The sequence below is a fragment of the Python bivittatus genome, unplaced genomic scaffold (assembly GCF_059951505.1).
Source record: "Python bivittatus isolate LINGU-HERP-01145 unplaced genomic scaffold, Pbiv_v1 ctg000340_np1212, whole genome shotgun sequence".
NCBI lineage: Eukaryota > Metazoa > Chordata > Lepidosauria > Squamata > Pythonidae > Python > Python bivittatus.
The window spans coordinates 2,494,808-2,520,031 of record NW_028277056.1 but is presented as its reverse complement, the minus strand read 5'-3'; the positions used below and the strand labels follow the sequence as shown (position 1 = coordinate 2,520,031).

General features: G+C 48.4%; 2 protein-coding genes across 3 annotated transcripts in view; both read left to right on the top strand.

The window, feature by feature from the left end:
* The window catches only part of LOC112542000 (disintegrin and metalloproteinase domain-containing protein 21-like), a 36,873-nt gene extending 27,003 nt beyond the window's left edge, over nt 1-9,870 (top strand). The window contains exons 10-15 of the mRNA XM_088140883.1: nt 2,579-2,771; nt 2,871-2,976; nt 4,684-4,867; nt 6,604-6,681; nt 7,397-7,508; nt 9,791-9,870. Of these exons, the coding sequence (XP_087997009.1) occupies nt 2,579-2,771; nt 2,871-2,976; nt 4,684-4,867; nt 6,604-6,681; nt 7,397-7,508; nt 9,791-9,870 (753 nt within the window). The remainder of the gene's footprint in view (nt 1-2,578; nt 2,772-2,870; nt 2,977-4,683; nt 4,868-6,603; nt 6,682-7,396; nt 7,509-9,790) is intronic.
* A 1,490-nt stretch (nt 9,871-11,360) lies between these two features.
* Nucleotides 11,361-25,224, top strand: part of LOC103064722 (disintegrin and metalloproteinase domain-containing protein 26A-like) — a 36,104-nt gene continuing 22,240 nt past the window's right edge. The window contains exons 1-11 of one of the 2 annotated variants that reach the window (XM_088140412.1): nt 11,361-11,484; nt 12,496-12,578; nt 13,585-13,646; nt 14,622-14,700; nt 17,008-17,084; nt 17,798-17,993; nt 19,294-19,362; nt 20,391-20,462; nt 22,006-22,178; nt 22,732-22,810; nt 23,983-24,143. In XM_088140412.1, the coding sequence (XP_087996538.1) occupies nt 11,382-11,484; nt 12,496-12,578; nt 13,585-13,646; nt 14,622-14,700; nt 17,008-17,084; nt 17,798-17,993; nt 19,294-19,362; nt 20,391-20,462; nt 22,006-22,178; nt 22,732-22,810; nt 23,983-24,143 (1,154 nt within the window). In that variant the 5' untranslated portion in view covers nt 11,361-11,381. Of the gene's footprint in view, nt 11,485-12,014; nt 12,579-13,584; nt 13,647-14,621; nt 14,701-17,007; nt 17,085-17,797; nt 17,994-19,293; nt 19,363-20,390; nt 20,463-22,005; nt 22,179-22,731; nt 22,811-23,982; nt 24,144-25,224 lie in introns of those variants that run through there. The other variant, XM_088140413.1, reaches the window with a different exon arrangement.

Here is a 25,224-nt window from a genome sequence, read left to right as displayed (position 1 = left end):
GTTCTATGCCCATTTACATAATTTATTTCCAATATTCTGTTGGGTTGGAAAGAATAATCATGGTAAGTGGAAAATCTGAATTGATATTAGTTATTAAGAAAACATTGTCAGCTAGCATGCTGAGGAATTGATGGTGAAATGAAAGTGGTAGATAACTTTGTTTTCTCGGCCCCAAGAAGCGATAGTGCTGAAGGGGATTAATCCTAGGGAGGCAAAGACAAATTTAGGCAAGAATGTGAAGGATAACAATATATAACAAAGAACAGAATAATTAAAGCAATAGTTTTTCCAGAGGTAGTGTATCAGTATAAAAGTTGGACATTAAAGAAAGGATGAGAGAACGATAAATACCTTTGAATTATGGATCTGGAGACAGTTACTGTAGGAATAATGCTGGGCTGCAAGAAATATTTTGAGCCTGTGATACAAATAGTTGATGAACCACTAGAAGAATACAAGTAGACTTGTCGTGACTGAGGGAAGTAGAAGAATGGGGGAAATGGAGAAGGTTGATCAGAGAGAACTGGAACGTGCTTGGAAAAGCTGTGGATCATCCCCAGGGTCAGGTCATGAGGGCATTTGTCCATACCGTCACAAAGGGTCAGAGCTGACCAGATTGTACCTAACAAACAACCTGAGATAATGCCATGTTTTCTTCACACTGTGAAAAATCCTTGTCTCAAATATGTTTACAAACGTACATTTTTCTGAAGCAGACTTAAAGTAGGGAAAGTCTTACTTGCAGCCTCAGGAATAGCTGAGCAATGTCTTCTTTAATCACGTTTTGTCACTTTCCGCTTTTGTCACTAAGAGTTCAGCCAGGGACCAGGAGACTAAGACCTTTCCTGTTATCATCCTTCTTGGCTTGAGTTCCAGTGATACGGTGGTCCAGATACCAGGTCAATGTTAGATTGGATAAAAATGTAGGCTGCTTTCAATCAAAATTAGCTGTCAGTTTCTTATTTATTTATTTAATTTGATTTCGAGGCCGCCCAACTCCTTAACGACTCTGGGTGGCTTATTATTCAAAGAATATAGGTACAGAGAGAGAAATAAAACCCCACAATCTTCCCAGAATCCTTTTTGTTATTTGACCCATCATGCTTTTTTGGAGTGACTTTCTGTATCTGACTCAGTCATCTCCTCATCCTAATTACTGTAAGCAGCGTAAATGGTACTTTCTCTGTCTTAATTAATTCTGCTTTGGTTAATTGTCCAGTTTTCCTAACGATTATAAACAGACGCAACAAAAGACGTAGATTCAGTTCTTATTGTTAGCTGTCACGTTTGTTACCGCAAAGCACAGGCAAACTAAGATACATTTTTCTTTGCATCAGAGATATTTCAAAGTGTGGGAAATTGTTCCGGCTGAAAAATTAACAGTAAAGAGATCCGGGAGCCCCTTTGATAAAAAAAATACATTATCCTAAATTGGAGGGTCATTTGTTGGCTCTGTTAACAGCCTCTTGAGCCAGCCCAGCTTAATCTTTGTGTAAAAGTTTGCAGGGCAGGTGGATGACATACATCAGTGTTTCTCAACCTTGTCAACTTTAAGATGTGTGGACTTCAGCTCCCAGAATTCCCCAGCCAGCAAGGGAGCTGAAGTCCACACATCTTAAAGTTGACAAGGTTGAGAAACACTGACTTAGATGGATATTAGTGAAGGTTACTATACCCATAAAGTCTTTGTCCCCTAAGGATGCTGTAGGGTGTAGCTACTCAAGGAGGTTAGTAGGGGCACCTTGGGAGGGGGTTAAAGTCAAGAGGGTGACCATGGTTATCCAGTGGATTATCTGCCCCCTTTTTTACACACATGGCCTATGTGGCACCCTTAAAAAGGGGCAGGCTTTGATTGCCCAGGTGTGACCACCAACTTGACTTTTTTAACTTCCCCCTGCAGATGCCCCAGGAGGCCCATTTTGTAGCCAAGGAACAGCATCGCGCCTCCACTTTCTCTTGCTTTTCCTGTGTCTGGTCCCCCTTCAAGAGCCGATGTTTTATGTTTGTTTGTTTGTTTGTTTGTTTGTTTGTTTTTTTAAAAAGTTTACTTCCTACTATGGGTAGAAATAACCCATAAACCCTCCGGTGAGATCTAGGGAGAAATCCGGCACTTTCGGGAAATTCAGGGGGCTGAAGTGAGAAGGCATCGCTCCTCCATGCAGTGCCAACAATGACATTGCAGAATATCCTCCCTCTGGAGATCAAGTGGACTCCCCTTTGCAGATGTTTCAAAAACATCTGGAAATGGAGCTCTTTCAGAGAGCCTTCCCCTGATTTGGTGTTGTTGCCATCTTTTTTAAAAATGTTATGTTCTCTCTTTGTGGTATTGTCGTATTTTTGTTTCACGTCGATTATTTTTCATTATCACGTCGGGATTTGAGATTAGAGGGTGGATGTTTCCACTGCGTTATTTATTCTCCGTAAACCGCCAAAAGCATTTGGGATTGTGGCGGGATAGAAATATGTCGAAGAAAGAAAGAACAGGCTATTTCCAGTAGAGTGGTCCTTTCTGGTGGAACTACAGACTTTTGAGGATGGTCTGAATCAGAAGCTTGACTTACAGTATTGGCTCTGCTAGTTCTCAGAAGAGGGAGTCCTGTGCAGAGAAGCCACGACGGAGTGCGACCTCCCGGAGTTCTGCAATGGGACCTCCTATGACTGTCCGATGGATGTCTACAAGCAAGACGGGACCCTGTGTGGCAACCACAATCACTGTTTCCTGGGACTTTGCCTGGATCTCCACACACACTGCAGGGCCCTCTTTGGCCAGGGTAAGGCCCACCTCGCCTCCCCCAATGCCCCTTCTGCTGCCCTTGGGCTCTGGGCCGGGGGGCGGTCATTGGCCAACAGGTGTCTGCTTCTCCTTCCAGACGCGAGGGAAGCCCCGCTGAGCTGCTTCAAGGAAATGAACACACGAGGAGACCGCTTTGGCAACTGTGGCAGAGATGGCTCGGCTTTTCGGAAGTGTCTTGAGAAGTAGGTGGGCTCCCAGGGCGGTGGGCTTTCTTGCCAGTAAGGGGTGGCCCACACTGGCCGAGCACATGGGGAACAGCAGTGCTGAGATGTGCTGCCAGTATCAAGCTGTGGTCTAAAACAGGGCAGGGAGCAGAACTGTTTATTTCAGCCATCAAAGGAACGAATGAAGCCTAAGTCAGAAACAGAGTCCAGCCCATCGCAGGACTGGGAAGGTCTGTTTTGCTCACACATCCTCAGCATCTCCTCTGTCCACATGATGTATTTTATTGGTTCCGTGTATTCCTTTTTATTGGTTTGATACAGGACATTATTATTATTATTATTATTATTATTATTATTAATTAAATTTTTATCCCCCCCTTTGAAATGTATAATTTGGCCAACTCAAGGTGGCAAACATGCCTAATACTCATGCCTCCTACTTTCCCCACAACAACAACAACTCTGTGAGGTGGGTTGGGCTGAGAGAGAGAGACTGGCTCAAAGTCACCTAGCCTATTCTCATGCGTAAGGGAGGCCTCGAACTCACAGTCTCCAGGTTGCTAGGCCAGCGCCTTCACCACTACTATCGTATATTGTATAGATTGTAAACCACCAGGCATAATGTGGGGCTGAAATAAGGCATCTTTTGGTTTACACAATACAGGTAGTTGCCAGTTTAAGAACGCATTCTGTCCCCAAGGTCTGTCCTTAAGTTGAATTTATATGTAAGCCAGAACAGTGTTACTGTATAATACTGCATAAGTAGGTTTGTGTCATTAACTTGAACCATTGGTATTTAACTCGAATTTTGCTACAATAGGCTCCATTCTAAAGTATGGGTTGTCTATAATCTGGGCGCTCTTAACCCAGGGACTCCCTGTATATTGAATGACACAGTAAACAGGCTGGATTTGCACGAGACCTTCATCCGGAAAAGTGCTGGTTATCCCCCATAAACCCTACATGGCATCGGGCCATGTAAGATCCAGGAAGAGGGTCATGTCTGACCCTCATATAAATATATATATCTTGGTTTTGTGCCTGAGCCTGGGGTTCCAGGTACGTGACAGAGCCCATCTCCTGGCTACATTAATGTTTGTTTTACGATGCTCAGCTGCCATGTTTTTTTTTTTAATGCTACATATTTTATCTATTTTATTGTAAGCTGCCTAGACTCACAGGTGTGAGATGGGCAGCTATTTAAATCAAATAAATAAGTTGTTCTGGAGTTGGGCAGCCTGGAAATGAATTAATTAAATCCACCCCTGCCCTTCCTTGCCCATTCACTCAAGTGAAAAAGTACAGAGATGGTTCTGCCCTATGGATGCCTGGGGGCAGAGGAAAGGATTCTGGGTTCGGAGTCCCTTGGCCTGGTCCTTTTCCAGCTCCTGGTGAAGAGGGTTAAGGGACAAATGATTGCTGCATTATTGGCCTCTCCTCACCCAAACGGCTGCTCTTCCTACAAACTCAACAGCACGTGTTCAGATACTTCCTTCCATCATGTACGCAGTGCAGTGCTTCTCCACCTCAGCAGCTTGAAGCAGTGTGGACTTCAACTCCCAGAATTCCCCAGCCAGCTGAAGTCCACACAGCTTCAAACTGCCGAGGTGGAGAAACAATAATTTAATGTCATGCGGCTGCCAGGGCCATCTTTTTCCTCACTGATTGATGACCTCCAGGAGAGTAAAAAAGCAGTAAGTTCCTCCTGTCTTGCTCTGCGTCTAGGGATGTTCTTTGTGGAAGAGTGCAGTGTGTTAATGTGGGACGAATTCCAAGTATTGCAACTGGACAAGGCGTGCTTCAGACCCCAGTGGCGGGTACAGTGTGCTGGGGGACAGAATTTGATCTTGGGGAGGACGTCTATGACCTTGGAGCAGTGCGAGATGGGACCACCTGTGGCCCCGGCAAGGTAGCGCCAACCCCCCTCCTTGCGCGCTCTGAGTTGTAGAGTCCTGGTCTGAAAAGGAGGGGACTCGACTCTGCCAGACATAGAGACGCTCACTCCGAATACTGAGTCTTTGCGATTTTCTGGCTGAGGGGGGTGGATAACTGGATGTAGCAGTAGCTCTAGGCTTCATTAAAACGTAGATAATGCAGTGGTTAAAAAAACAAAACAAAAAACATTCCGAGTTAAAATGCTCTGCACCCGTAGTATAAAATGTATAAAATGTGCTGCTCCACAGACAATCCCTATGGGGCTATAAGCATCATACCAGCAAATTTAGAATGGATAGGCAGGAACTGGTAGATCCCAGTAGCTTTCTGCCCATCCTCTCCCACTAGAGAAAGCACCCGCCATTCACTCTCCTTAATGTGGGCCAGGGAGGAGGCAAGTTTTGGCAGGGGTCAAAATTTGCTCTGCTTTGGCACAAGCTAAACTTGTGTGGGTTTAGATGTGGGTTTACTGCTCTTCTGGAGTAATGCTCTTCTGGAATAGCACTATATCAGAATCATTAAACTCCTTTTAAACCCCTGTTTAAAAGAAGCCCATCGGCGAATATATCAGATGATAGTCCGGCTCCATTTGAAATGCACCCAATGCAAAGGACTTGCGCCAAATCAGAGCTGACGGTTGGTCTCTTTTTGCACGCACCCTTTTAGTGCTATTCCAGAAGCAGACTAAACCCGTAGTCAGAAGCAGCCCAACTAGCGGGTAACAGACGTGGGGAGAGCTGTGCTGCGAAGCAGCAGAAAGAGACCAGTCTCACCAAGCCAGTTCTACAAGCTGGGGATCGGCCCAAAGGGGAAAGGTTGGTTGGAAAGAACCACCGCCCCCCCCCCCCCCGCCCCATCGCCCAAAGCAGAAGGGCCCTGGAGAACAGCAGCCAGAGGCAGAGGCCAGAGGAGAGGTGGCATGCCCACGTGAGCCTAGGAAAGCTGATAGGTGCCAGGTGGATCTTTCCTCCAGAGGTCCCCTGGATGCATCCTCCTCTGAAAGCTCACCGAAACACGTCCGACGGCTCTGGCCTCTCGCCTGGTTAAGGTGGGAAACCCCACTTTCACTCTGTAGCATCTCCGGGTGGTATTCAGTTGCCTCAGGAAGCGGCTGGAGTTTGATGAATGCAAGCTCACGAGGACGTCAGGGTCATTAAGATGATTCAAGTCCCAAAGGGCAAGTAAAGAAACCCCACGCTGGGACAGATAGCCTTCATCTCTGAGCTCTTCTCTTCTTCCTCGTGCTCGGGGGAAAGGGGAAGAAGGAAGAAAATCTAGTTTTCCCGTGGGGCACCCAGAGCTGCTGCTTTCCCATCCTGAGATCAGAGAAAAAAAGCTAGATTACAAGCTGCATTTGAATAATGCATTTTCGTTATTTTGGGAACAGGGCAACACACACTTGGGGTGGCTCTTGCTTATGCCAGTCCCTTTCTGTACTTCTCAGACCAGTTACCAAAATGTTCATGGAGAGCAGGATGAATAAGCGTCCCAGCAGATAAGGCCGGCCTGGGCAGCGCCAATCCAAAAACCAACCCCAAGTGTGGCGGTTTTGGCCATATTTGGGCATGGGGGCTATTTTGCTGAGGCTGGGGAAAACAGAACTTTCTATGCCCGTTTTGTCTTTGAAAGTACTCTAGACGTCCTTGCTAGAAAGGGTTTCTAAGTTGTTAGAATTCAGGCTCTCCTGAAGGCATGTCTCTCCTTTTCTAGATATGCATAAATAGATCATGCGTGGACGTGGATGTGCTGAATTATGACTGTGACCTCTCAGTATGTAGCAGACGAGGAGTAAGTAGCAAACCGGGGGGCAGTATCCATGGCCGGGGTGTCCACAGGACACGGTCAAAAATGTGAAGGTGGCAGCTCCAACGAAGCGATCAAAGCAAGTCCCGTTGCCCGACACGGGAGAATTCACGGCTCCTTGGCTCTGGGTTGGTGGTAACTGAGGAGACGATTGGATCGTGGCTTCGAAGGTCCTTCCTTGCCCACCCCAAGGGGTCTAGGTGGCCACCAATGCTGCCTGGGCCCTCCTTCCCGTTTGCTTTCTAGTGCAGACATAATTCATTTCAGAATGTCAAATGTATTTATTATTAAATTTATATGCCGCCCATCTCCCTAGAAATGTGTGAATAAAATTCCGCTCTCCCTTCTCCTTTTACGATGCAAAGGGCAGAGCTTTGATCGTGCGATTGTGGCTGCCGTCTTAACTTTGGGGGTCTTCTCCACCCTCCCCCAGAGGCTCCTCTGGTTTAGCGTACCCGTGGGACATCTTGGGACCCACCTGGTGGGACTCTGCTCAGCTTTTGAGGCTAGGTGCCCTGATCCCAAGCAAAGGCTAAGAATGTCTTCCCTTCTCATTTAAGCAGCAGTGCATCTCCCCTAACCCTGGACTGGGAGTGATCTCTGGCTGGGACGCGAACACGATCACGGAGTTCTTGCCTCTGGATTGGTCCAGGCAGCAGGTGAGCCTTGACCATCCTTGACGCCTCCTGGTGTTTTTCAGATCTGCAACAGCAACCGGAACTGCCACTGCTCTTACGGATGGGCACCTCCCTTCTGCACCCGCCCAGGGTTTGGGGGGAGCATCGACAGCGGCCCCCCTCCTGCCTACCAGCGTAAGCACCCTCCTCTTGCTGTTCTGTTCCTGCTTTGCTGTTTCCCATCCCGCTCAGCTCTTGGCGGGTGGTGCTTGGAACTGCCGGGCTGTGCTTCACGGTGGGTCCTTGCTCCCCCATGAGTTCATTTCAGGGTGTGACAGCCTGAGCTTTGCCACACCGCCATCTGCTCTGTGGGCACATTGTCCCCAAGAGTCTTCAAAAACATCTTCACCATCTAGGGATCCCCAGCTGGTTTAGCTTGGTTCCAGAGCTGAGCTCTGAGAAGACCAGCCCAACAGCTTGCTCCTTCTCTTGGCTTCAAATCTGCCAGTTGATACCCTCCCACCCTCCCCTGAGCTTCCAGTCCTCTTTGAACCAAAAAAGGGAAGCAAAGGAGCCTTTGGTTCACCGCCACGCTATCCTAGCAAGTCCTGGGAAGAATGTTATTCCCACAAATCAACTGCATTCCAGCGCTTTCCCAACGAGTCAAATGGAGCTGACTTCAAAAAGGGCTCCAGAGACTGGAATCATCTCAGGCAGGTGGGCCCATTTTCCTTCTGCCCCCAGGCTGTCTTTCTGACTACCTGGAGTGGGTAGGAGGGATGTGGATAAAGAGGAAGGAGAGGATCATGACAAGTTCCCAGGCTAAAAAAAAGGAAGACGCCCTTCAGTTAAGCTTGACCCTTAAAATGACTGCACCCTTGCAGTTTTCTTGGTAGCGTTATGAAGGTGTTTCCAGGTGCCATCTTCAGGAACGTCCCAGCCTGGTTTCCAGCAAGGAGACACAGACCTTGCATCTGGGAGGCATCCTTCTTTTCAGTTGCCAGAAGGTCCCTTTCCTGGCCAAGGAAAACAATTTGGTCTGGCTGCAGAAAGGCATGGATCTCCTGGTGAAAAGTCAGAACTGGCTGCAAAAATGGATGGTGTGCAAGGGCCATCTCCAAGCGGGGACATCTTGCTTTTGGTCAATAGCAAGTCCAATCCTCACAAACCTGCGTAATAGCTAAATACATTCAGGTGGTCATTTCCTGTAGGTGGCCATTGAAAAAAAATTATAAAACTATTTGCTACAAGTATATCTTGCTTTGAATTAATTTTTTTTCCAAGTGATATATTTTCCCTTCAAAAGTTGCAATTTTGGGACACTGGAAATTGTATCATTAAAGGAAGAGCAAGTTTGGGGTATGAGAGATCACTTTCTACTTATTACTTTTCTGAATATTTCAAGACTCCTAAAATACAGTCATCTCTTTGAAGCTTTCATTAATTTTTCATCAGCTTCCAATCCAGTCAAAGGAACCAAAGATGTTTCTTAACCTTGGCAATTTGAAGATGTATGGACTTCAACCCCCAGAATTCCCCAGCCAGCATGAACTGAAGTCCACCCATATTGGCTAGGGGTTTCTGGGAGTTGAAGTCCGTATATTTTCAAGTTGCCAACATTGAAAAACTTAGGTAATAGTGTGTGTGTGTGGGGGGGTCAAATTCCTCCTGTCTAAACTCATTACTCTTTGTTTTAGCACTGAGGTGTCTGTGGGGGGATGGGGGTCAAAAAAGTCAAGATGAAGGCCTGAACCATGCAGTCAAAGCCCTGCCCCTTGTTTACATGCATTGTAATACAAAATGGGCAGAGTGTCTGCAGCGGGGCCACCTTGACTGGTTTTACCATATCCTGCAGACATCCCTGACATGTGCCCCAAAACATGGTTTTGAAAAAACACGCCTGGGGCACCGTCCTTTCGGACACCCGCTCAACGTCCTGGTCCTTCTTTCTTTTCTCCCCAGTCCCTACAGTCGTCATAGTCGGACTGGTCACCCTGGCTGGGCTGTTCCTCCTCCTGCTGGGTGTCTTTATCTCCCGTCACCTGGAATTCTTGTAAGTCAGTTGCCCTCCTGATGCAGTATTTCATGACGAGGATGGGGCCGGATGGCCCATCTGGGTGCCAGGTGGGATGGGCCCAGCGGGACGAAAAGATAAGAGAAGGCAGCAGTTCCATTCACGTCTTGGGTCCCTGGAACAAGCGGACGGTTCACACGCTTCTTCTGCTTTCCAGCTACAGATTGGCTGCGGCTATTCCCAAAAGAAGACCCAGAAAGACAGACAGTAAAGTAAGTGATGGGATGAGAGCAGACTCTGGCTTTAGGGTGCACCCCCACATCCCACCCCCACTTTGCTGTTTCCTTTTCCCTTTCTGCTTTGTGTCCCCTTCTCTTTCAGAGGTTTCCCATCGCCTCCCACGACCTGTAGCAAAAGCAGGTCATAGTCATCCTTTTTTTCCTTCTTTCTCTGTCTCTTCCAGAGAGCACTGAAAGGCAAATCCTCGAAAAGTGGTATGTCAAGGAAGGCCCACAGGTCGAGAAGTGGTTTGAGGAGCAGTAGTTCTGTGAGGCTCAAACGGTCCAAAAGCTCCCATTCAGTGAGAAGTCAAAAGTCCAGAAGTCTCCAGTCAGTGAAAGGCCAAGAATTAAGAAGTGCCATGTCCACCAGGATGGGGAAGTCAAAATTAGACGTCACTTTTGCCACATAGGCATAGGTGGGCCCCCATGTTTTTCAGTGTAATTTCCTGCCGTTGGGCAAATCGTCCTGCTTCTCCGCTCCGACTCTCCAGTCTTCAAATAAAGCGTTTCTTTTTTCCTTTTTTGTCAGCTGGCTGCATTTCCCATTAATGGGTTTCTGCCTGTTATTCATACACACCCAGCAGAAATTGCTTCTCGGGCCTCTTGAGGAAAATGTGATCTCCTTCAGTCATTCCCACACCGCACTGCCTTGTTGTAAAATTATTCTTCCTTCTGGGGGGAAATTACATCTCCTCCCAGCCTGGCATCTCCGGTCTTGAGGAAGTGGAGTGAAGCCTCTGCTGCCATCTCAGAAGCAATAGATGCACCAAGGTTACAAATGAATTACCAATCAGCGGACATTAAGAAGAGAATCAGGACTGGCAGCGAGACGAGAAGACTCCCTCTATCCCATGCACACTGCGGCGGGGTGGGGGGCTTCTTTTATCAGTATAATGGGGAGCTGAGGCTCCCCCCGGCACCTGGGGTGGTCCAAACACAGGCAGGTGTGTGTGCTCGGGATGTTTCGGACCTCAGCTCCCAGCAGCCTCAGCTAACACGGACCGAAGGAGGGAGTTCTGGAAGTGTAGTCCAAAGAAACTGGGGAGGGGTGGGGGTGCCCTGCCATGTTTGCTCTGTGGGTTGCCAATCCTTCCGGCAGGCGACCCAGCGCTCCAGGGAGGGAGCCAGCGGAGGAGCACGGCTCAGCTTGCGGGTTCCAGTTCAATCCGGGGGGCAGCGGGCTTTCAGGCAAGCAGGGGCTTCGTTCCGTGCTAGACGATAAGCCTGGAGTTGCAGATGATCCTAGCCTCCGCCAGGTGGGGAAACCAGCATTTAGCTCAGTGTTTCTCAGCCTCAGCAACTTGAAGATGTGTGGACTTCAACTCCCAGAATTGGCTGGCTGGGGAATCCTGGGAGTTGAAGTCCACACATCTTCAAGTTGCTGAGGCTGAGAAACACTGAGTTAACTTCAAGGAACAGCTTTAATTTTGCAGGCGACGCAGTGAAGCACTCTGCTCCCATCCTGCCAAACAGAGGCCCCTGCATTAAGCTCTCAATGGAGACCTGGGAAGGGGTGGGGCTTGGATTTGAATGGCAGCTGAAGGGATCCAGCTGGGTGGACCTCTGAAGGCAGAGGCCGCTTCTCAAAAGCATGAAGGAGGCGGGGCCTCCGTCGAGGGCAGCCGGGTTAAGGACCCAATAGGAGAGCTGCGGGGTGGGCCCTGAGGGGGTGGGGCTTGGTCCTGGGTGGCCATTGGAACTTGGAAGCCGAGGGGGTGGGGCTTGGTACCTGGGTGGGGCTTCGGGGCAGGTGGCAGTTGGGGCCCGGGCAAAATGGAGGAGGGGGAGCCCCCCTCTTCCTCGTGGAGGCTGGGGGCGCCAAACCCGGGGGCCTTGCCAGGGCCGCTGCTGCTGCTGCTCCTCTTCCTCAGCCCTGGTGGGTACAGAGAGCGGGAGAGATGGAGGCAGACCCCCCCGGGGGGCCCATGCCCATACGCAAAGGCTGGGGGGCTTCCAGGGGTCTCGACTGCTGCAGAAGGCCCCCTCCAAAAAGCGTTTCTCCCCCCGGCTCCTTGGCCCAGGTTAGCAGCCCTGACCTGGGCAGCCCTGTGGCCGTTGCGGGTGCTCCTAGGGCCAGGCTGGGGAGAGGTCAGCAACTGGAACGCCCCGGGCCAAATCCAGCCCTGCCAGAGAAGCCAGCCGGCCTGCAGCCTTCCAGCCCGGAGGATAAAGAAAGTGGCGCCAACCCATCGCTCGCCGTGATCGCGGGGTCAAAGCCCAGCCCATTTTGACTTGGGTCACGTGTGCAACGGGTGTAAAACCAGGGGGGGCTTTGGTTGCATGGTCATGTGGGCCCCTTGACTTTTTTGACTCCCTTGCGGACCCCCTTGTTCGAGGCCACCCTCTCTGTGTAGAACCTGCCCCACCTACGTGACCCACTTTCTCCTCAGAGCAGTTTGCCCCCCAGGTTGGGCACGGCCATGCCCCGATGGCGTTCTGTGGGAGGATGAGAACGGTCCTTTTTCTGGGAGCGGCTGGACGCTTCTGACGGCAACTCCCGGCTTCTTTTTCTTCACTTTTTTCCTTCGTTTTCCTCGTTCCGTATTGTTTTATGGACGGATTTTGGAATTAGGGCTGTTTTCTCTCGTGTGCTGAAAGCCGCCCGGAAGGGGAGAGCGGGGCCGCGTTCTTTTGGCTCATAAGCCGTGAGGAAACAGAGCATTGCAGCTTCTGCCTGCAGAAGTGGCTGAATTAATTTGATGAATTTATTCCTCAAATTTAGATGGCCGCCTACCTCGCATGACGTGACTCTGGGCAGCGTACAGTAAAACAGCAATTAAAGCATTGTACAAACCCAGTTAAAGCACCTGTGAATACACCTGTGGAAGATTCAGGGCGGCGTCAAGATGTCTCACCTGGCGCCTCTTCCCACTGTGTTCCTTTGCAGGCTTCCTAGAATCTTCCAGGTACCCCTACTCGGAGATCATTGTGCCCAAGGAGGTGGACTTGAGCGACGTTTCGGACAACGAGGTAAACCTTCCTCCCCGCCCCAAGAGGTTGATGACGCTTTTCAACACTCCTTTCTTTCAGGAGTGGTTTATCATGAGAAAGAAAACGGGTATTGAAGTAAGATAGGAATATTAACAGAATGCATAGAAACGGGCAGCCATGAAAACATGCTGGCGTACCAGTTAGAAATTTAGAAAGGTAAAAACTCGTGGCTTGCAAACAGGGGCAGCTGCAGCAGGGGTCCAAAAAGTCAAGATGGCTTTTTGATTGAATGCATGATTGAAGCACTGCCCTTTTTTAGATTTCTCCCCTGAGCTGTATGTAAAAAAGGAGCAGTGCTCTGCCATCTTGACTTTTTTGACCCCTCCTGGATTGTCCCTGCCTACAGAGAAGGCCACTTTCCTACTCTCCACCTGCCTGGCTTCTGGCTGGAGGAGCACCATTGTGTGCATTGCAGTAGTCCAGCTGGAAAGTGACTTAAGGCACCGTAGAGCGGCTGCTTTCCATCAGGAGCCACGGAAGGGCAGGCCAGGGCCAGAGAAAGCAAAGCACAGCTTCTTTAACTGGATCAAAAGAGAGCAGGGATTATTCTTTCTCTGAAGCCAAAGAACCTGACTTCACTTAGTCTCGCCCTCTTTCCCCAGAGAGGGACCCTGACCTTTCCAGACAGACGGGCTGTCTGCTCCCTGGCATATTGTGGGAGAGGCGGACGCTGGCCCGGAGACACAGTTGGGCAGGTCCCCTTGCAAAGGACAGGGAGGAGAGGCCAGAAGACAGCAAGAGAGAGGCAAAAATGGAACCCCTTATGCCCTTTAACGTGGCTGCGATCGCTCCACTTTTGCTCCAGCCGGAGAGCTCAGAGAAGGAGAATCAGGGAGCATCCAGTCAATAAAGAAGCTTCTTGCTGTCCCCGCGTGCCCTCTGCAGGACAATTCATGCCAGAGGTGTTTGTCAAGATCGCTCCCCCGTGCTGGGAAGGAGGAGCCCATGTTTTAAAGACCTCTCCCCTCTTTTTTCCCCTCTTTAGGTAGACGTGTCCTACGCACTGGCAGTGGAAGGAAGACACAGAGTGGTTCACCTGAAACAGATGTAAGCGGTCGCTTTCCTCTGAGTTGGTTTTGTTTTCTCAACTAGCTAAATAGATTTCAAGAGGCCTCCTCTCTGGCCGCTCTGCACGGCTTCGGAGCTGCGTTTTCTCCAGCAAGCGTGGCAAAAGAAAAATGTTGTGTATCTACATACTCTGGAACAGGAAAGGGAAACCAACAGGCCTCAAAGCATTGATGAATTATTGATCCCAGTAACAAGGAACTGTGGTTGTTGGTTAGGGAAGTGGAGGCTGGAATATTGCTATAGAAAGATGGAGCCTTTGGGACAGCAGGCAGCAGCTCTGATACAGCTTGTTCTATGCCACTGAGCTTCAGCAAGGCAGTAACTCTATTCACATTTACTTGCACGTTCCATTAAAATCAACCAGCATTTATTCTGTAACTGATCAGTATGCCAGACCTAAAGCGGGCTGGGGGAATTCTGGGAGTTGAAGTCTGAAAGTTCCAGAGGGTGAGAAACAGGGTTTAAAGGGATCCTTTGGCTGCCATGAATGTGATACTGTCAGTGTGTGCTGGTGCACAACAGAAGGGGCAGAGGAGGGGTCAGAAAAGGCAAGATGGTGGCTGTGACCGTGTAATTTAAGCCCAGTCCCTTTTTATGGGTCACATGATACATGGAGGGGCTTTGGTCATGTGACTGCAGCCACCATCTTGACATTTTTGACCCCCTCGTAGATGCCATTGGGGAAAAATGGTGTCCGCGGGCATCAAATAAAGCAGTGCTGATGGTTGGCACAGTTTGTCTGAGAAAGTTCTCATTTAAATAAAAGAAGGAGAATTTCTTCAGAATTATTTTTCCTTTCACCTCTACCCTATTATTTAGAGAACAATAGCTAATAAAAAAACTTTGGTTCAGCTCTAACTAGCACAGCTATTTTAACAGTTAATAATTGCAGTGCATCAGAGGCTGCAAATCACAATGATATTTACTGTATTTTTTTAAAAAAAAAACTTTCAGGACTTTTATGACTTCAGCGTTGCCTGTATATTCTTACAATGGAAAGGGAGACCTGATTGCAGATTATCCATACATTCAGGTAAATGTTGCACATGTATTATTTTCTAAGATCCCAAAGTGAAAGGGTATCTGTAAAGTTTGAAGTTCAGAGGGCTCCAAAAACAACCCATACTGATATCCGCGGGATATTTATATATCTAAATCTACTCCTGTTTTCCCTTTATTTTTATTGTTGATACCTAAAAGGGCTCACAGTCTCATTAAAAATTGTAGCATAAAAGGGAGTCATTCACAATAGAAATGCTAGGTAAGCGTATGGACACATAAGCCATTTTCTGTCGTTCTGACCCAGGAGGAAACTCCATCAAAACTTAGGCAGCATCCCCACATGTAAGTTTGCACAGATTTATCCAGCTATTGTTCTCCTGGAATAGCAGGAACGAATAGATTTTATCATTCCTCAAAGTTGCTGGAAGATTGAGCCTCGCGGGTGCTCACTTCTGATTCTATCGGGGTACGCGGTATTTTAGCAGCAGATGGCCAGAATAGAACCCTGGGCTTGGAGCTTAAAACGTACGTGGTGTTGCAAGTGTTTCTATTTAAGCAGACACAAAGATAAGGAACCTCTGGCCAGGTTACATGTGCCCCTGTATCATGAGTGTACCTGTGGACACTCAAGGGAGATCCCTCCCGCTCTCCCCGAACCCCAGCCCCTTCCGTGCTGGGAAGAGGAGGTACATCAAAGAGATGCTTCTCCAAGTTTGCTCCCATCTGAAAATATGCAGGGGAGATGAAAGCAATTCCCGATTAAGTGGGGCATAACTGCACTTGTGACTGGACGTGGGGGGCCACGGGGGTGGGCAAGCTGGCTGGTCTGTGTCCTTCCCTTCGTTAGTTTTTGAAGAATTGGCTCTCCAGTCCCTCTATCTTAAGTGGCCCAACACACATTGGAAGGGCACCTGTTGATCCAGAACTACAGCTAAAGCAGAATTTCATACAATATTATGGAAACAATCCACAGCATTGAAGTAGTCAAAATAATTATGGCAAATGAAAATATGAGGGAATGAGGTGGCATGAGGGTTTGATTTTATTTTGCATGCGCTGAGGGCAAAGGACTGGTTTCCCTCAAAGCTATTCCACGCCCCCACCCCCCCGCCACTGCCTATGAGGCCTAATCGCCATTCTGGGTGGACCAACCCATTGTCGCTTTGTCCATCCTGCCTCTGTAGAAGCCTAACTTTTTTCTCTATGCCTAGCAAGCCTCCACATTTTCTTTCCTGTGATGCATCTGCATCTGCAGAGGGGGTCAAAAACGTCAAGATGGCAGTCACAGCAGTGTGATCAGAGCCCCGATCCTTCTGCATGTGCACTGACATTGCATGCATGTCCCAAGGAGCGGGACTTCAAGCGCACTGCTGTGACTGCCATCTGGGCTTTTGTGACCCCCACCCGCCCCATAGCTGCTGCTGCTGCTGCTGCGCATCTTAATAAACTCTAAAGACTGTTTCAAACAAATAGTTTTGGTGCCAGTTTGGTGCACTGGAGGGCTGTAACTGCTAGCACGCTCTTGAAAGCCTGGCCCTTTCAGCCTGACTACCAGATGCTGGCCTTAAGGAGGCCTTGTGTTCCTCAGTCAGCAGAAAAGGGACGGCACTTTCCTTCTCTTGCTCTTGTGCCCAGGACCCTGGCTGAGGGGAGAAAAAGAACAGGGTGCCAGCAGCTGCCAGCTGAGGCAGCTGCTGCGGGCCTGGTTGGGGACAGGGCAGTGCCAGCACCTCACGGCTGTCTAGATCAGGGAAGGCTAGAACTAAGCTTTGTTGCTGGCTGGGGAATTCTGGGGGCTGAAGTCCACCCATCCTAAAATTGCCAAGAATAAGGGCACCCTGCAATTCCGCTTGCACTTTTCCTCCCCTCCCTCTTACACCGCAGGGAGTTGGAGGGAGCCTGCCTTGTCTCTTCCTTACGCCATCTCCTTTCCCAGGGCTCAAAGAACGGGTGCCTCTGCCCTTTCCGCTTCTGCAAGGGCCTCCAAATGTGTCCCACAGGGCCATCTCTGCAGACCCAGTGGGAGAGACAGCCATGCGGCAGGAAATAGAGCACCCAGCGTGGTATATAGGAAATAATGCCTACGTGGTGCGGTTACACTATGGTTACCGAAAGGCGATGATGAATGCATTAACTAAAAACGTTCAGCAGTGGGCAAATGGAATATAAGGGGAAGCGTTAAGTTTCCCACGGAACCCTCTTCTAAATATGAATCGTGTTTGTGCAGAAGGGTAAAGATAGTGAATGTTAGGCGTGTGCAATGCTTTTTGTTTAAGCAAACCCCTCCAATATGCTTCCTCTGAATTTGTTCTCAAGATGTCTTTTTCGGCCTTTGTAGGACAATTGCTATTACAGAGGCTACGTGGACGGCGTGGCAGACTCCCAGGTCATCCTCTCCACCTGCAGTGGGCTTTGGTAATAAAGCCTTGGTGTTACAAAATGATCTAGATAGAATCTGAGTTTCACGAGTTTTGGGGCTTCAGCTACACTCAGGCCACATCTTATGTCAAAGTTTCCCTTCTGTGCAGCTGCATTTGAATCTTAAATTAGTTTTGAATCCTACAATCTGAAAATCAGAATCATCACGGCCTAGGGGAAATGGGCAGCTTTTAATGATCCCTGAGCATTTCCTTGCTTATTCCTTTGATATACGGGAGCTTACAGTGAAACATGCGTTTCAATGATCTTAGAAAGGCTCTGAAGCTATGGCTGATAATCAGGAGGGTCTGCAGGGGGGCAGTCAAAAAGGTCAAGGTGGCAGCCACAACCACGTGATTGAACCCCCATCACTCTTTTGCGTTCATTGTGTGTGCAGCACATGAAAAATAGGGGCAGGGCTTCGGGCATGTGGTCACGGCTGCCATCTTGCCTTTTTTGAACCCTCCCCTCCACAGGTCCCTCTGGTGATCACCTGTGGGGGCTGAGTCCATCAAAAGGCAGGATGTTGTAAATCCCAAGCAAAAAAAGTCACAGCATGAATAGCAATCCAGTTAGTTTTAGATGAAATGAATGCTGCACCCGCTTGCTTCTCTTCCTTCCAGTGGGTCAGACTGGGCCATCTGTTGACCACCTTTTATTAATTCTCCCTGTGGCTGGCCCTAAGTCTGCATTTTGGGTTTTTCCCCCAGGGGACACCTGCAAATGGAGACTTTAAGGTATGAAATTGAGCCAATTGAGAGCTCTCGCACCTTTCAACACCTTATTTATAGAAAAGTGGCAGAGCAGAAGGAACCTTGCAGAGGAGTCGTTGAGGGTGATGCTGATTTTGCAAGCGGAAAAGTGAGAATGGTGGCTAATGAGAGCTTGAGTCCTTCTGCCAGGGAGGTGAGTGGGTTTGGCGTGGTTGCCTTTGCTGAATCCACACCTTCAGTCGATATGGGCTGAGGGCAACTCCGCTTCCTAAGTCTACAGGGGTTGGGGAGGTGGAAAGGTCTGCTTCTGCTGCGAGAGGAGAGGAGGGCTGCCCCAGGGCTGCTTAAGCTGAAGTCCATGGAGAGGTCATCTTCTCTGTGGAGCGTCTTGCTATTAGAGAGGGAGGGGACACCTGCAGGGGCAGAAAAGGGGGATCGGTGGTTTTAAGTGAGAGAGAGGAACAGTATATGTTGAACATCTGGAAGAATCTAGATGAGAAGGTCTCTTTTTTGAGAGAGGAAATAGCAGAGAAGGATTGTGGCTGGTGTCTCTGGGGTTTTAAAAGAAGAGCTTGTCCAGCCCATAAATGACACGGTATGTGATCATGTTCTGTATCAAAGCTTCCACTGTGAACTATCCAATGTAAATTTTGACAGTCAATGTAGCTTTGACCCCCATGGCCTTTGCGGCCCCCTTCAGGGAGCCCCAGCGCAGCGCCAACCAAATCTCACTGCTGGATTTTGTTCTAGGCAGGGAGCTTGTTGGGGTCAAATAATGTCAAGGCACTGGCAGCCAAGAACAATAACCCATTGCGTGATTAAATTGTAGATTCTGCAAGCCTAGAAACCCATTTATTTGTCTGTTTATGAGATTTATCAACTGCCTCATATTGAAGGCTCTAGGCAAATAAGATTGTTAAAAGGATACAAATAATATTGCAATAATGGGCAAAAGAAAACCACAAAAAAATAGCAATACCAATACAGGTAGTCCTCACTTAACAACCATTCATTTAGAGACCATTCAAAGTTACAATGGTGCTGAACAAAGGGACTTACAACCGGTCCTCACCCTTGTGACTGTCGCAGCACCCCTGCAGTCACGTGATGGTGATCCAGGTGCTTGGCAACCGGCTCGCACGTAAGTTGCAACGTCCCAGGGTCACATGATTGGCATTTGCGACCTTCCCAGCTGGCTTCCAGCAAGCAAAATCAGCGGGGAACCGCATGATTCGCTGAATGAATGCGTGATTTGCTTAACAGTCACAGTGATTCACTTAATGACTGCTGCAAAAGTTGTAAAATCAGGCACGACTCGCTTAACAACCGCCCCACTTAACAACAAATTTTCCAGTCCCTATTGGGGTCATTAAGCCAGGACTATCTGTACAGTACTGTTTAATTATCTGACTATTGGAAATTTGTCCCAGAGATCAAGATCAGGTCTAATTTATTCTATGAACCTTTTATTATAATCTTATTTTCTGTTCCAGGAGTCCACCTTTGGCTCTCATGCCCCTGTCAGGTACCTAGAATACTATGCAGTGGTTGACCAAAGCAAGGTAAATTTTATGAACAAGTGCAGGCGTGAATCGGGAGCTAATCGTTGCTGTAATCTGAATGGTGCTGCGTCTTTCTGATGGTAGCTGGAGGGGCTTGGCACCCCAGACAGTGGTTTCTATGGAGCAAAGCCCCCTTCGCCTCTTGAGCCCTCAGTACCAGTGCAGCTGGCATCTTGCTAGAACAGTGTTTCTCAACCTTGGCAGCTTGAAGATGCGTGGACTTCAATTCCCAGAATTCCCCAGCCAGCATGGCTGGCTGGGGAATTCTGGGAGTTGAAGTCCACTCATCTTAAAGTGGCCAAGTTTGGACAACACTGGTTTAGGACATGCACAACCCCTTCTGGTTCAGATGTTGTAAAGAAAGAGCATGGAGGGTCATCGGTCTCTTGATGACCTTGCCACCCCACCACAAAGAAGCCTTCCATCGTGTATTGTGGACACACAATCTTGGTGTGTCTCACAGCAGGGTCGCCAGTGGCAGAGATGCCACCGCCCAATATTTCTTTCTGAGTATCTCCACGCAGGCAGGAGTGGAAGCGCAGAGGTTCCAACTGATTTGTGGCTTATTTGATTTACGTCCCCGCCTTTCTACTTTGGGTGGGGGTGGGGCTAACAAAATTTTTAAAAAGCATTAAAAGTTTGAAACCCTTATTAAAATGAACCATCCAATAGGCTCTAAAATCATTTAATAACTAAAAACCTTGCAGAAGAGAGGCATCTTCATCCATTTTCTAAACACCAAGAGAGGGGCAGGGCTTTGACTGCATGGTCATGGCAGCCCTCTTGACTTTTTTGACCCCTTTCCCTTGGACTCTGCCACCAGAATATTCAAGAATCCCTAGGACTCCATGGATCTTCAGGATGGACAATCTTAACGTCATTCCCACCTCTGCCAGGAACGTGTTGGTCGTGAAAAGATTTGCTACCAGAAGTGGTCATATCAATGCCTTGTTTAAAAAAACCCCCGAAACAAACATGGTTTATAAACTTTGTACTGAATGCTCCACTGTCACTTTTCCTTCTTTCAGTGTGTTGCCCTGAAGCGCAATGAAACCGCATCAGTAATACTGGTCACTCAGTTGATGGCCAATGTTCATGCTGTGAGTATGTTTTTACGCATCTTATTTTGAGACATTTATTTAAAAGGAACGATCCCAAACGGCGCTGGGAATGCATTCGATCGTTCGGTCTCAAAGCCATGCAAATGCATTTTAAATGGCTCCTTCGTTCTATCGAAGAGCACTTTCCACACTTTTTCCCTAAAGACCTCAGGCGGTGTTTTTCAAACGTGGCCACTTTAAGATGACTGGCTGGGGAATTCTGGGAGTTGAAGTCTACCCACCTTAAAGTGGCCAAGTTTGAAAAACACTGCTCTAGAGTGAAAAGGGAGTCCAGAATGGGCTTCTGCCCACCCCACGGAGTTCCTCCCTTGACTTTCCGTCCTGAAGCTGCGAGGTCTCTGCTTTGCTTCTGTAGCTCTGCAGCTTCGTGCTCACCACCTTTCTAGCCTTGGGCACTGACTTACCTAAACCGTTTGACTCACCCCCTTGAGGCTTATGCCAGTCCGGGGGCTGCTTTGCCCATGAAAACATGCAGTTGCAGACCAACACAACCAAAGAGCCCTGGGCTGAGCTATACAGACAGGCAGTCTCACCGCGGGGCCCTTGAGTCCCATGACCAGTCCTCTGTGCCCAAAATCCATTCTGCCTGTATCACGACACAGCCCTCTCCATTCCTCTGAAGGGCCAGGTCAGTCTTGGTCTGTCTGCGAATGTGGCAGGTAATGCTCTAATGGTGAGGTGGGAGGGGCAGCAACCCCAGCCCCAAAGGCAGCAGGAATTCTGAGTCGGGGAACAAGAATGGCAATTTGTAAGGTATCGGCAGGTCTGAACATTTCTTCCTTATCATCTGGCAAACAGGGAGCCACATCTCCCCATATCCGGAGACAGTCAGAAAGAGGATCAGAAGGATCAAGAGGCCCCCACTTTTAAAACATGGAGTGCTAAAGTTCAGATAACAGCTGGTTTTCCATAACCTAACACTTTTCCTTTTCAAAACTCTGGCACAATGAGAATCAGCCGACATGGCTGTGAGCTTGACCCCAGGCAAGAACACCTCTTGTGACACTGAAGTGCAGAGGAACAAGATTTGAGGTAGCAACATCATTTGCTCTGGCCTTTACCTCTGGCCTCTTCCTTTCCAGACTGTTCCCCTCTCCCCACTTGTGGTATTTACCCTCAAAGCAAGCTCTGAGACTGAGTGAACCCTAACATGGGAAGAACAGGTCATTGACGTGAATTCCATAATTATTCAGGATAACACTGGACACACCTCACTGTCCACCCACCTGTGGGATGAGCCAACCTGTCCTGCCACAAGGTCTGAGCAATGGAAACTGCAAATTGCCTTCTCGGGAGCCTCATCCAATATGGGACGGTTCATCCCTCAGATCCACGGTAGCTCCAAAGGGACTCCTGGATGTGAGACAGAAATATTTGAAGCACTGCTGTGTTCTCTGAGGCTCCTTACCTCTTGCTAGCTCTTTCAAAAAAAATGAAGAGATCATTTTGTTATCAAAAGAAGACATTTGAAAAAAAGGTGAATGTAAATAAAAGCGCATCAGCTTGCTTTTTCTGCTTTCAGATGTACTTCGAAATAGGACTTCATGTTTATTTGGTAGGCCTGGAGCTCTGGACAGAGAGAGACTATATACAAATTCATGCTAAGAATCTGTACAAGACGCTGACTGAATTTTACTATTACGCCACCTATGAGCTTCAGCATCGTGTGTATTTTGACCACGCTGGCCTGATTACGTAAGACCCCATCCTTTTTCCTTATGCATTTATTTATTTAAACCATTTACTTGGCCGCCCATCTCACAACAGTGACTTTAGGGGGCAAGCAGAGAATTAAAATCAAAAGACAGCCCAGCATAGTTAGTTAAAATAAACAGCCACACCCGTGGTCTAAAAATACAGCACATACCCACGGTCTAAAAATGTGCCCGACTTCCTTATTTTCACATTATTAAGATCAGGACTTGCGTTTTACCAATGTCTCGAATCACCTGGCTCCCTCCATCACCTTCATGTGTGTTCATATCATTGGTATCAAAAGGATTTATTGTATCTGAAATCCAATCACGGGGCAAAAAGGGTTTGGGACAGAAGAGCAAGGTTAGTCCTGCAGCTCGTGAGACCAGGGAACCCTGCAGAAGTTGTCCGAGGAGTGAGAAAGTCTGCAACCCGCCCTTGTCCCATAAACCATGATGAATGTCTGTCTCCAGATATAGTCCCTCCCTTCCCTTGTTCTGTTTGGCCTGAAGCCATTGATTTATAATGTCTATTACCATCCGTTGCATCTTAGGAATCAAGGATCTCCTGATGGACTTGCGTGGGGAGAACACATTTGTGATCACAATCATGCGTCGGTGTCTGCTATGCGTGTAGGTGATTATCCCTTTCCGCTTGGGCTGTTAATACATCCCTTAAATTCTCTGGCTGGCTTTGGGGGGACAGGGGTGTTGGTGACATGTTTGTGAAAAGATGGTTGTGCAAAATAGATTCCAAGATTTTGACTTTTCCTGGCTGCCCTACTCTGCCTGATTTAGATGATTTGATTTATTGATTTATTATTACATTTGTACCCCACCCAAGTCCCAGAGACTCTGGGCAATTCACAAAATGAAAACACAGAAAAAATAACAATAAAACAATGTAACAATAAAGACAGAGGAGCAAAAAGATGGCAAAACTGGGCAACAATGAAATCATGCCCACACTACCCACAAAGGGCTCCAACGCCCCTAGCCCAAGCCCTGGGAAAACAGCCAGGCCTTCAGAGCTTTCCAGAATGCCGTCAGGGTGGGTGTCCCTGGATCTCGGGGGGAACCTCATCCCAGAGGGCAGGTGCTGCGATAGAGAAGTCATGTTTCTGGGGTCCTGATAGACGGCACTGCTCGACTGAAGGAACTTGGGCTGTGTTTCACTTCAGCAGCATCCTCAGGAACAGGATGCTGAGCAACCACAGAGAGGCCCAGAGCTTCACTCCAAACGGAGATGAGAGGATGGGACGATGCCAAGTGGGGCTGGTGTTTGCTTAGGTGTGGAGAGGTTGTGGGGCTTTTATTGTTAAGCTGCATTAGGCCTATTTCACAGAAAACTGAGTTGACCAGAACAGGTTCTGGGGCCTACCCCAGGGGACACCTCCAGCCCCAGTTATGGGTTGCCCAGCTTTTCTTCCTCTGCTCAATCCAGCTTTTCTCCCTCTCTTGGATGAAGGGGGCAGCTGTTGGCACTATAACAGCTGGTGAGCTCCGCCAGTCCCCCTCTTTCTGCTTTTCTCGTAAATCCTTGGGAAGGACCTGCACCCGCCTTGCATCCACTGGCAGTTCTTGGGTCGAACATCAGCAGCTCCGATCCCAACATTGCCATCCACGCCCAGTCCCAAAAGTGAACTTTTGAAAAATAAGGTGTTCATTCAAGTCAGAGTATTTTTGCATCGGGTTGTTTTATCGCTGGCCCTTTTCCGAGAATCACAAAGCATCAAATGGAATTGCAAAACGTTTTCTAAAGCTTTAATAACTTGCCCAACTCCTCTGTTGCCACTTGTGTACAGTCGGAGGACGATGTCGTGAAGGATGCCTTAAACATAGCTCATCAGTTGGGCCACACCTTCGGCTTCAGGCATGATGACGCGCCGGACAGCAGAACCCAGCACTGCGACTGCGGTTGTGCCGAGATGGGCAAATGTGTCATGGTAACACAGCTAAACACAGTGTGAGTATTACTTCATTTCAGTGATGCTAGTGAACTTGCAGAAGTATAAAAATGATCACAAGCTTGTTTTCAAGCCCAGCTTGAAGCTTTTCCTCCTTGCCCTGGAGAAGGAACTGGATTCAGGTTTTGCTTTTACAGTACAGTTTTTTTTTTTTTAATTGCTTTCACGGTTTGTTTTTTTTAGATTGTTTTATCCCGACTTTATTATTTTTACAAATAGCTCAAGGGGGCAGACATACCTAATACTCCTTCCTCCTCCTCTTTTCCCCACAACAACCACCCTGTTTGCTGAGCTGGGCTGAGAGAGAGGGAGTGGCCCAAAGTCGCCCAGCCGGCTTTTGCACCTCAGGTGGGACTGGAACTCGCCGTCTCCTGCATTCTAGCCTGGAGCCTCAACCACTAGACCAATTTTGCCTAATTTTAGTTCCTTCGTATGCGCTGATGGAAATTCAACTACTTCTGAGCATATCTGCCAGAACCCTTTTAAAATAAGCAGAGCTACAAAAAAGCAGTTTTGTACTGGGGGGTCCACGGGGCCCTCAGGATGTGCAAGATAGCGGGCGTAGCGTTGTGATCAGAGCCCTGCCACTTTTGCATGGGTGGGGGCGGGGCATGCAGAAAAAGAGCAGGGCTTTGATCACCACACCACAGCAGCCATCTTGCAGGATCTGACCTCCCCCTGTGGATGGTCCCAGTTTGGTCCTGTTTAGCAGCCGGCCATTCCGGCTGGACTTGTATTTATTGTGCTTATTCTGTTTTTCATTGTTAGCCACCCAGAGTCATGCACATTTAATAAATACTAAATTCCCAGTGAATTTTGCCCGTCCGCTTTCGGAACAGTTGCACTTTTAAAGCATACAGAGGCTGGAAGAGCAGCCTTGCCGAATTGGTCTGGCCCTGATCGGGGTCAGCATTTAAGCCCTGTGTGAAATGAGACCAACGTTAAGCCCTCAGGGCTGGTTTGAAACAAGTACCCCCTTCCTTGCCTTCCAGCAGTACCTGGTGCCTTCTGGCACTGATAGGTTGACCTGGAAAGTTATGCCAAGTGCCCTGAGGGCTGGAGAGGAGGCTCTCATCCACT